Below are 12,583 nucleotides of genomic sequence, written 5' to 3' on the forward strand. Positions count from 1 at the left end.
ACTATGTTGTTGTAGTTATTTTTCATTCAAGAGTCTGACACAGGGGTGGTATTCACTTAACCTTCGCTACCGGTTTGCAAATGTGAGCATGCATGCACAGAGCTCTCTGCACATGCGCAGTGCGTCAAAAATGGGACATGATGAAGTTGGGGCGGGGGGCGGAGCTTCCCACAGCTGCCGCTACCAGTTCTCCCGAATCGAATAGAACCAGCTGAATACTACCACTGGTCTGACAGCTCACGGATAAAAACTGTTCTTCAGCCTGTTTGTGCGGCTGGCTATGCTTCTATATCTCCTTCCCGATGGAAGGAGAATAAAGAAGTGCTGACCAGGGTGTGAGTCATTCCTGAGGATTTTCTTCACTCTTCTAAAGAAGGCAGCGAGCCCTAGCGGCAGTGGTGGGTTCCGCCCAGTTCCGCTGAGCCGGTAGCGGTGACGTTACGACGTCACTGAACCAGTTCTGCCCCCCCTGCCGCCCCCCACCCCCACCCCACGTTATTCTTATCTTTTATTTGGCCCCACCCCCAATCTATTGCTGCCTCCTGAGTCCCAGCTAATGGGCTATAAGGAAAAACTGTTTAAACTCTTGCCGCAGGGCTTCAAAGGGCCACCCTACAGCTGATCAGTGGTAAAAGACAGTTTGGTGGTAGACCGGTGCCTCCAAAAACAAGTGAGAAGATCGGTGCCTGCAAAAATACATGAGTAGACCAGTGCCTGCAAAAATAAATGGGTAGACTGGTACAGCTCTGCAAGCAGTTAAAAGCCTGGTAGACCAGTACCTCTGCTAAATCCTAAAGAATTGTCACATGACCATCAAGCCATGCCCACAAAATAAGCCACGCCCACAGAACCGGTAGTAAAAAAAATTAGAATCCACCCCTGCCTAGCAGTGTCGTCTAGTGGTATCAAGGAAGAAACAAGATGTTTTGGCTTTGCTGATGAGGAATGTTGTGAATTTTGGTGAAGCCTTATAGAGAGGGCTAAAATTCAAGAAAGTCCAGTTGCCTCCTGAAAAAAAGCACCTTTGGGACGATAATTCTATGATGCATCCTCAAACATTGAAAGAATATTCACCAATATCTGATGGGGTTTAGAGTTTTGTCTGTTTTTGAAGACATCTTAAAATCATCACGACAAGATATGGCTTCCTTCATTTTATTTTTTTTCCTCCCATCATCCAAATGATAACGTGAGTGTGAAGCTAATAATAAGGATTTTTAAATCTCAGTTTTTACAAGGATCCCTAATTACTGGGTTATAGACTATATTTTAATAGTGTGTAGTAACATTAGAACATGGAACATAGAGTAAGAGAGATGGAAGGGACCTTGGACGTCCTCTAGTCTAACTCCCTGCTCAAGCAGGAGACCCCACACCATTTCAGACAAGTGGCTGTCCAGTCTCTTCTTAAAAACCTCCAGTGAAGAAGCACCCACAACTTTTGAAGGCAAGCTGTTCCACTGATTAATTGTTCTCACTGTTAGGAAATTTCTCCTTTATTCTGGGTTAGTTGTCTCTTTAATAAACTTCACCCGTTACTCCTTGTCCTGCCTTCAGATGCTGTGGAGAATAGGTTGACCCTTCTTCTTTCATCTTTAGTCCTTCTCTTCGTTAGACTAGACATACCTAGTTCCTGCAATCATTCATCATATGGTTTAGCCTCCAAACCCCTTATCATCTTTATCCCTCTTCTCTGAGCTCTATTCCAAGCGTGGTCTTACCAGCATATATAAAGCACATTGTTTGGATGGTTTTTTTTTTTCCAAGAGGAAGGTTCTACAATTAAATACTATGAACCATCTTGGATGCCTGTATCAGTGGTGAAATCTAAAATTTGTTACTACTGGTTCTGTGGGTGTGGCTTGGTGGGGGGGGTAATGTGACGGTGGGCGTGGCCAATTGTTTTTATTTTTTATTTTTACTTTTAAAACCATTTTTTCTACAAATGCTTTCAAAAGGCTCTGACGATCCCATCTGAGTTGCCTGATCGTCAGAGGGTTTTTTAAAAACCCTCTGCCGATCAGGCAACTCAGCTGGGATCGTCAGAGCTTGGATCGTCATAGGCATTTAAAAGAAAAAAACTTTTTTTCTTTTAAATGGCTCTGACGATCCAAGCTGAGTTGCCTTGATCGGCAGAGGGTTTTTAAAAAACTCAGCTTGGATCGTCAGAGCCATTTAAAAGAAAAAAAGCCTCTGATGATTGCGCGGCTCAGCTGGGCATGGGGGGGGGGCAGGGATTTTTGCTACCGGTTCTCCGAACCACTCGCCTCCATCGCTACCGGATCAGGCAATCCGGTCCGAACCGGGAGCATTTCACCCCTGGCCTATATGCTTAATGGCTCAACTGATGCATGGCAAAGAGGCATTTTTTAAAAGGAAATCTGATCTGATATCATCTTGAGGTGGTTCATAATCTGGAGGGACTTGCAGAAACATATTCTTTTGCAATCCCTTTTGTATGACAGGCAACCAAACCTTTATGTCGTAGGGTTGAGGCTTATGGGATTTCTTTTCTTTTCTGATAGATCCTTGAGCTTCAGCAACTATGGTCAAGCATGGAAGACAAAATATCTCACTTGGTTCTGCTTTCTCTCTTATTGGGCAGGATTCACCGTGGAGCTGCATCTTGACCACCTCAAACACAAAGGAGCAGTAAAGCGGGCCCTCTTCCTGCATTCCCAGCAATCCCACTTTATTCAGACTCTCCAAATCCACAACGGAGCCAGTTCAGAGTGCCGTGAGATGAAGATTTACTTAAGGGTGAGTTGAGTCTACCTCTGTGAATCCTGCCTTTCCCTCTTCTTGTAAACTGTCTTCTCCAGAATGTGAAACGTCCCATGGCCGCTCTGATTATGCTCATTTTTGCCTTCCTGTCCCAAATGGAAGAATTATGAGCTGGGATGGATGGGAAGTATTTAGAAAATGTCCCTTGCTTTGTGCCTCTTTGAGACAGTGGACTTGCTCATACAGGCCTTCAGCAGATCTGACTTGTAGAGCTATGCACCTAAATCATTAAATCTCTGCTAAGATTGACCTGTATTTAAAGACTCAAATCAGAATAACATATAGGGAAGAACATCAAATTAATCCTGGGAAGGCCTGGATTCCATCTCTGTTCCAAACCACCTCATCCCGCCTCACCCAAACCACTTCCGTTAGAATAAAATTGGAGGTCACAGAAGGAAGATCATGATCGATCAGAACGCTCATGATTACCTTTTGAGAAACAGTGGAATAAAGATGTAACCAGTTCTATTTACCATAGATATTCTTGACATAATTTGTGGATACTTTAAAGGGAGATCACAAAAAGAGCCTCAAGAACTTGCAATTTTCAACTACAGAATAATAATTGAGGGCTAGGAGTGTAGGAATATTGTAACTACAATGCAGCCGGGATGTGGTTGGTTATGAAGCTCTGGTTTGCAGAGGAGCCAAAAAGAGAGCAAATAAACCCATATGACAGTAGTATGCATTTCTTCATGGCTTATTCTCCACCATGTTCAGTGTCTTCCTCTGTCACTCCAGAGTGAGTCGGAATTCCGGGACAAACTCTCTCCCATCCACCTATCACTGAATTTCTCGTTGGATCCAGAGGCACCACCCGATGTGCATGGCCTACAGCCCATCCTTAACTACCACACACGCAACCACATTGAACAGAAGGTATGATCCACACATCTTTTGAAGGTGTCAAAGAAGGGTTTGCCTAGCAAGAATAATGGAATCTCTGACTGTTGCTTGCAAATGAATTGGATACCCATGACTTAGAAGGAACTTTAAACTTTAATGAATGATTTTAGTCATCTGCCAGGGAAATAGCAATAGCAATAGCACTTAGATACAAGTGCTTTACAGCTGTCTCTAAACGGTTTACAGAGCCAGCCTATTGCCCCCAACAATCTGGGTCCTCATTTTACTGACCTCGAAGGATCGAAAGCTGAGTCAATCTTGAGCCAGTGAGACTCAAACTTCAGGAAGCTGGCAGTCAGCAGAAGTAGCCTGCAGTACTGCATTCTAAGCACTGCGCCACCATGGCACAGAAAGAAAGGAAAGAAAGAAAGAAACAAACAAACAGAGAAAGAAATTGTTTTGTAGATAGTTAAAAGAACTTGATTGTATTGAAATGTTTGGTTAGGATGATATTAGTTAATATTAATTGGAGAGTGAGCTTAACTCTCGGTTAGTCATGTTTGTTGTTTTGTTTTAGTCTTTTTTTTTTTTATTGAAAAAGTTTTCAAATACAAATTTTCCCCCTTTTTTGTCCCCCCCCTCCCTAACCCCCCCTCACCACCCATCCCCCCCTGTGACTTCCTCACGACAAAAACCTAATTCATAACAGATTACATAATATTTTACCATCCCCTTACTCCCCCCTCTAAATACTGACCCTTACTTACTAAAAATATTATTAATATTGCTACTTCCCCCTTTTACCATACATTTCAAAAAGAGCATTCTACTATAACATTGTATGATAACTTCTAATTTAGCATAATATTATTATAACTCCCAATTTAGCAATAATCTGCCCTTTTTCTCCTCCCCCAAACTTATATCTGTATATTATTACAACATTTCAAAACAACCTTCCACTTTAAAACTATATAATAAATCCTACTTTAACATTTATTCTTTTGTGTATATTAATATAACATTTCAAAGCAGCCTTCCCCATAAATCCTAATTTAACATTTATTCAACTCTATCCATTTCCTCCACTCCCCTAAATATATCACTTAAACATCCCTTTTCTTAAACTAATCAATCATTAAACTAACCTATTTCCACCCGCTTTCCTACAAAATTGCCATGCACAACAATTCTTAATATCTTTAATCCACTGCCCACTCTGCTAAAATATATATATATATATGTATATATTCCGTTATATATATATATAAAAAAAAGACAATGACTTTAAATTTATAATCCATATAATATCTTCTTTGATGTCTTTCCACTGGATTGTTGAGTCCATCATCCATAATTGGGTAACATAGCATCCTGGTGCAACAGTTTGTTCAAAATCTTCAGTCATCATCTGCCCCCATCAGTAATGAATATCCTCATATATATATAAAAGTAAAAACAACCACCCGAGTGACATTATAATTATATTCCATATAGTTGTAATTGTGGTTTTCATCAGGATTATTAATTCCCATCATCCTAGTGGGTAACAGCCAGATCTTCTGCATGCCCCAGCATGACTCTCTTGCCTTATAACTCAAAATAGTTATAATATATTTATCGGTAAAAGAAATCCAAAATAGATAATTCAAATCCAACAATGTAAGGCACTTTTCACATCCCAAAATCACGGCATTGCAGAGGTCTGCCACTATCCTCAAGATAGTATTAAACAATACTTCGCCTCCACTATTTTCACATATTCATTCATTTTTTAAAGTCCCTGGCTTCACTGTTGCTTGGTTTAGAAACTACTATTTCTATGAGATCTGTTTCTTTTCTTTTTCTTTTGCGGGTTGAATTTCCATCCTGGTTTCCTTCCTACAAATTGTGTATCAGCTGATCGATTTTCATTCTGCTTTATAAGTTGATCTTGTTGGTTTTGTTTTATTATCTCATTTCTTTTCCATCACTTGTATATCAACTGGTTGATTTACACACTTGTCTGTAACTTGATAATTCACCACATTGGAATCAGATGACATTGCTCTCATATTTATAGACAGTCCAGCTGGGGTATCCAGGGAGTCCGAAGACAATTTATCTATCACAGCCTCTATAATTTGATATTTTCCCTTTGTTTCCAACTCCTTTTGCTTGTCCTGTATTATGCCTAAAGATGTTAAACTCATTTTTAAAATTTTTTGATAAAATTCTTCCGCTTTTTCAACAGTGTTCAGTTAGTATCTTACTCCTTGGTGTCTCAATATTAAACCAACTGGAACATCCCACCTAAATAAGATATTTCTTTTTTTTAACTCAGACACTAGAAAAGCAAATTTCTTCCTCTCCATTAACATCTTGGGCGGGAGTTCCTTAAAAATCCAAATCTTTCTTCCACGAAATTGCAAAGTAGAACTAAAAGAGTTCTGCACAATATTATTCCTAATTTCTTTATCTGTAAAATAAATCACCACATCTCTAGGCAATTGCCTTTGTTTTGCCAACCAGGAGTTTATTCTATAAATTCTATCAATCCTGCAAAACACTTCATCAGGTTGAACCTTTAAAATCCCAGCCAGAATTTCAGAAGATATCTTCCTTAAATCATCTCTGTCATTTTCCTGCAAACCTCTCAGTCTAATTGCGTATTCTGTAAAATTGTGTTGAATCATTAAAACTTCTCTTTCAATCCTCTGTTGTACATTTTCTTCATTACCAATCTTTTGGTCAACCTCCATTTTAGGTTTGTCTTCTGAACTATTATCCTGAGTGTTTGCCAAATCCTTTTTAATTTTTTGGATTTTGTCGTCCAAATTCTCCTCAGTTTCTTTCATTTTAGACTCTAATAATTTAGTATTTGCATCCAACTGAATCACAAAGTCTGCTAAACCATTAGCTGTTTTTAAAATCTTTCGATCCAAAAAGTCAAACTTAGATTTCACCAATTCACCAATTTCTTTAATTTCCAGCTTAAATTTTTCAAGTTGCTGATTCACAATCTCATCTCTTCTTACAATCTCCTCAAGAAGAAATTCTATTATATTAAAGTCAGGTTTCTGAGACTGGAGAGTTAGAACTTGTTGATGTAATTTGTTAATGGGGGAATCCCCCCCCCCCACTGCCTGTTTGTCTAACTTTATAAGTCTCAGTGCCATTTTTCCACACAGACAAGATTTACTGGAAAAGAGAAAAAAAAAAGCTTTTTTCCAACCAAGATCAATATCAGATCCCCAGGAAAAAAAAAGGAAAAAACAAAAATGAGAGTGAGGTTTTGCCTTCAATTACAGCCAGAAGTATTCACTCCGCTACTTTGTAATAGAAAACGGAAGGACTTTCCCCTTCAGCCTCTCTTCAAGCCGCAGCAGTCACAGCAGCAATCGCCATTTTAAAAATCTTTTTTCCTTTCACTTCTTAAACAACTTCAATAACTTTTCTAAAATAAGAAGAATACTTGCGCTTCAGGATCAGAGGTCCAGCTCACATCTTCTTTAATTAATTTAACAGATTTACAGGCTTGCTTTTGCCCCCTAGCTCTGCGTGTAGCAGAGATCTCCCAGAGCCCGGAGCATCGGCTGGGGATACGGGGAGTCTCTTCCGCTCCCTCCCAAAAGTAAATAAAAAACTTTTGGGATTAGTCAGAGGACTCTACCCACCCCAGCCGGCTCTATCTCCGTTTCCTAATGGAAACGGAGTTTTTTCGAGCCGCCATTCCGCTGAAAAAGGCGGCTCTTACAGGCAGTGGGTTCGGCGATCCCGAAGGAGCGTCCGGCGGGGACAAACAGCAAACCAGAAGTCAGCAGCCGTTTTGTTTTAGTCTTGTGTTTATGTGTTCCTACATTTCACTTCTTATATTGTTTTCCAATCATTATTATGTGTTAATTTTACTGTAAATATTTAATAAAGATATTTTTTTAAAAAAAACGGAGAAAGAAAAAGAAAGAAAGAAAGAAAGAAAGAAAGAAAGAAAGAAAGAAAGAAAGAAAGAAAGAAAGAAAGGAATTCTATTATTTCTTCCCCCCCCCCCAAACTTAATTTATTATTGGATATTTTTCAATCTCCAAAGGACTCCATTGTGGGGGGGGGCGGAGTAAGGGTGGATCCTTTTTTCTCTAATGCTGGAGAGGCCATTGTGATATAGAGTGGGATGCCCTGACAGATATGTGCCGATTTATGAAAAGGAAATTATATTTTATGATGGATGGGCTACTGCTTTCATTTGGTTGTGTGCCTTCCCCAGAACGTAGATTCAATTGGCTTATTCTTGTAACTGGAGATCTTAATCTGAGGACAAACCTTTCTGTGCAAGTGTTTGGTGTAGTCTAGGCACGATTTTGGAGGACAGAGCAGCTGCTTAGATGGATTAGAGATGAATAAGCCAGTTCTTTAATCCCTACATAGCTTTTCCATGGTATTACCACTCTGGGATTCTCAGACTAGTTCATAAAAGAAAGACATAATTCAGTACAGTACTTTTAACACATGTGAACATGTAGTTTTATCTAACTCATAGCTGGAATTCTTTCCCAGGCCCAAATTCAGCTGGACTGTGGAGAGGACAATGTCTGTGTCCCTGACCTGCAACTTGAAGTCTTTGGGTAAGCCTCTGCCATGTCATTTCCCTGCTGTGCCACAAACAAGGATGAAGGTGGACAGCTACATACGACTTGTATTTTCTTGATCTCAAGAAATCCAAATAGACTCTCCTCTTTCCTAAATCTAATATTTTGCATCCTCTCATGCATTTTGAGCACAAGTCTGACTTTGGAGGAGTCAAGCGATGGGAATGGTCCGTGTCCCATTCAGTAATGTTGTTTTCTAATATCTGCTGATTTGCAAGTCAACTCTACCTTTTTAGTAGGAGGGTGCTTAACATCTTCCAGAATACTTCTGGAGCGATCAGAACAGTATTGGAAATCACTTCTGGTAAGCCCAGGGCAGCCCCTCTTAAACTTGAAATGCAACTGCATACATAACTGAGTGCCCTTTTAGTACTGGGGACCTGTGGATCAGTATTGTCCCTTTCTTAAACATTGACAATTTGGTATCTCTTCCCATCGTGAGAAGGAAATGCAGGCATGCAGGATTTCCAACTGGAAAATGTAGCCTTGCAATTCCTTCTGCGTACAATCCGTTTTGCTCTTTCGTTATCAATCCATTCGTGGGCTCTTTTAAAATTTTCACGTCTTTCGTTGCTTGTAACACAAACGGACATACACGTCAACATTTACACACTTTGAAGGAATCATATCCCTTTTTTACATTGTCACCTACAACGGTGGTCCCCAACTTTTCCGGCTCTGTGGACTGATGCAGTGGTGGGTTTCAAATTTTTATACTACCGGTTCTGTGGGCGTGGCTTGGTGAGCGTGGCATGGCTTGGTGGGCGTGGCAGGGGAAGGATACTGTAAAATCTCCATTCCCTCCCCAATCCAGGGGAAGGTTACTGCAAAATCCCCATTTCCCCCGATCAGCTGAGACTCGGGAGGCAGGGGCCAGTCAGAGGTGGTATTTATTGGTTCTCCGAACTACTCAAAATTTCCGCTAACAGTTCTCCAGAACTGGTCAGAATCTGCTGAAACCCACCTCTGTACTGTGGTGATGGTGGCAGTGGTGGCAGCAGTGAGTGGGGTGGGGAGAGAAGGGATGGTTCTGCACAAGTAGCAGGCACATCCACCCACCCCATACACAAATGGAACTTCATCCACTTGCCTGCTGTTTGCATGGATTTACTGGGCCGCATCCCAGGCGTTGAGGACCCCTGACCTAGCATATTGTTTCCAATACAAATAAATATGAAATGAATGTACTCTGTGAATCAATTGTATGAATAAGAAAGATGATAAATCTTTGTTCAGGAAAGACTACATGCCCAATAGATATTTCCTATCTGAATCTCTACACTAGCCGAAGGAGGAAGTATGCAGTTGCAGAATACATGCTTTGCATGCCAAAAAAGTCTCGTTTTAACGCTTGGCTGAGAAAGAAATGTCAGGAAGCCTTTGCTGATCAACGTGGACAAGAATGAGCTAACTAGATCATAGCTGGATTATCTGACCCCTTCTTGAGTGCAGGCCTAGAGTTATCTAAAAACAATTACTGTGCTACAATTTTAGTATTAGCGAGAGTCAATGTATTAAGTGTATTTAATTTCAATTAAATGTAGTTGGAAAGGAAAGGAAATTGACCTGCTTCTAGTCCAACCATGGCTGGAGGGGACCAGATTGGGATTGCTCATGTAGGGAGTTGACAAGGGAAACCCAGTTTAAGCACCTTCTAAATGCCAACGTCGCTCTATTTGCAATATGCTTGTGATAAGAATGTGCTGTGGTCTTTTTCCACCGGGTCTATGTCTTGTAATAACTGTTAATACAGAACAAAACCACAATCTCCTTGGTTTTGAAGGAGCAACGGACTAAAGCGCTGTTAAATATCACTTAGCTGCCAGCTGCCTGCAATTACTGCGAGTTTAAGCCTTCCATCCTTCCGAAGTAGGTAAAATGAGGACCCGGATTGTGGGGGCAATAAGGTGACTTTGTATAAAACAAACACCGCTTGGGGGGCCCGAAAGCCTACTAAGCAGGTATATACAAAAGTATGAAAGCTATTGCTTAACGCATTGTAAGCCGCCCTGAGTGTCTGGAGGAGGGCGGCATATAAATTGAACCAATAAATAAAATACAATAAATAAATCCTTTTTCTGTGCTGTAGGATCTTTATCTGACATGGACACCAAGCACGCTGGTTTGATTAATGGGTGTAAAACCTAGGAATGAGCCAAAATTTTAGGTGCTTGAGAAGAACTAACATTTTCATATGTTAACAGAGGGGGGAAAATACTTGAAACTTGCCAGGTCTTGTTGGCTCATTGGTTCTATAAAACAACTTCCTACCAAGGTTGTGGAGAAGAGTATGGCGTTCAGACTGATTTAAATTGTATGCCTGGAGATTTAGTTGACTAATGTCATCTGAAAGAGACATAAAAGCAGGGGTGAAATCCAGTAAGTTCTGACAGGTTCTGGAGAACCGGTAGCGGAAATTTTGAGCAGTTTGGACAAATACCACCTCTGGCTGACCCCAGAGTGGGGCAGGAATGAAGATTTTGCAATATTCTTCCCCCAGGAGTGAGGAGGGAATGGGGATTTTGCAATATCCTTCCCCTGCCACACCCATCAAGCCACACCACGCCCACCAAGCCACATCCTCAGAACCGGTAGTAAAAAAATTTGGATTTTACCACTGCATAAAAGTACAGTACTATGTTCTCTGAACTCTCTGGATGGTGCCCGAATAATTAACTTTGCCACCTTCGATCTGCACTCTCCTTGTTTCGGATTTCATTTTGCTTTGATGCGCGCTCTCATTCGTTTTGGATTTCACCCTTCGCAGGGACCAAACTGTTGCCTCTCTAGGAGACAAGAATTCAGTGAACCTTTCATTCCATGCGATGAATCGTGGAGAAGGTGGTGCATATGAAGCTGAACTCCATGTGACAATCCCACCTGAGGCAGACTATACAGGAGTTCAACGCAACTACGGGGTAGGTGCTCCATAACAAACCTTCTCCCTTAAAATCCAATGATGTTCCATCCATTAGTTGTCAAAATAGAGCATGAGTACAGTATGGGGAGTGTCCTTCAAAGATAGAAGCCCTGGGGCACATCTTCTGTTCTTTGAACAATTGTGAATTGTGGGGGTATGTTGTGAATTCCAGTGGTGCGGTGACCTAGAAGTGGAGTTCTCACCTCACAATCAGGAGGCTGCGAGTTCGATCCTAGGTAGGGGCAGATATTTCTCTCTCTGGGCACAATGAGAATATAGCTGCTGCACAAAACTCCGCATTGGTGACAGGAAGGGCTTCCGGCCATTAAAAATACTCTGCTTGCTCCATTCAGTTGCCCAGACTCCACCCTGCAAGGGATTATGGGGTCGTTAAAAGATGATGGTGTCGTGAGTTCCAGCAGGTCAATATTTCTGATTTCTAAAACAGCAAAAATACAACAGTGTTTTTTTGTTTTGTTTTTTGGCATTTCATAAAATAACGCATTCAATTAATCCTTGGAAGTTTATGCCATAATAAATATGCTAGCTGAAAGTACCACATGACTCATTATTTTCAAAAATTCAAGCCATCATAAAGTGACTCCATTTCAGTTGCCAATCAGTACTCGACTTGCGACCACAATTTATTTATTTATTTTTTTAGTTTGATTTATATGCCGCCCTTCTCCGGAGACTCAGGGCGGCTTACAATGTGCTCAGCAATTGACCCCAGAATTTCTCTGGCGATGTGAGGCAGCTGTTAAGCGAATTTTGCCCCATTTTACAACCTTTCCTGACACGGTTGTTAAGTGAATCACTGTCGTTGTTAAGTCAGTAACCCTGTTGTTAAGTGAATCTGGCTTCCTCATTGACATTGCTTGTCAGAAGGTCACAAAAGGCAGTCACATGATTCTGGGACACTGCAGCCGTCATAAATATGAACCAGTTGCTAAGCATCCAAATTTTGAGCAAGTGACCATGGGGATGGTGCAATGGTCATAAGTATGGAAAACGGTTATTAAGTCACTTTTTTCAGTGATGCTGTAACTTTGAATAGTCACTAAATGAATTGTTGTAAGTCAAGGACCACCTGTATCGAACTGATATGCTTCTCGCCCACCATCCCAGAAGATTCTAGGAATGACAAGAATGAAAAAGCTACAGTAGTTACCCTGTTCTTTATTCTATTTTTTAATGCATTTTTAGCTGCTACTGATTGATCACAGCCCTCTGCCTTTAAAAAAAAACAAAAAAAAAAAAAACTAAATCTTTTAAAATTGAAGAATCAATTCAGTTTGGGTAGTAAACACCATCTTAGAAAGTCCTTTTTAGGAATGAAATTGTGCAAAAACATAGAAACCTAATGGTTCAGTCAATAAAAACATTCTTCCATTTCATGTAACAGAAG

The 12,583-nt window shown here is 40.7% G+C and overlaps 1 protein-coding gene across 1 annotated transcript in view; it reads left to right on the forward strand.

Moving 5' to 3' along the window:
- Positions 1–12,583, forward strand: part of ITGA5 (integrin subunit alpha 5) — a 96,929-nt gene that overhangs the window by 67,446 nt on the left and 16,900 nt on the right. Inside the window, exons 17-20 of the mRNA XM_034419286.3 lie at positions 2,606–2,760; positions 3,529–3,666; positions 8,164–8,231; positions 11,023–11,173. Coding sequence (XP_034275177.2) covers positions 2,606–2,760; positions 3,529–3,666; positions 8,164–8,231; positions 11,023–11,173 — 512 coding nt within the window. The remainder of the gene's footprint in view (positions 1–2,605; positions 2,761–3,528; positions 3,667–8,163; positions 8,232–11,022; positions 11,174–12,583) is intronic.

This window comes from Pantherophis guttatus, chromosome 2, assembly GCF_059756535.1.
Source record: "Pantherophis guttatus breed Tessera chromosome 2, ASM5975653v1, whole genome shotgun sequence".
In the NCBI taxonomy this organism is placed as follows: Eukaryota; Metazoa; Chordata; class Lepidosauria; order Squamata; family Colubridae; genus Pantherophis; species Pantherophis guttatus.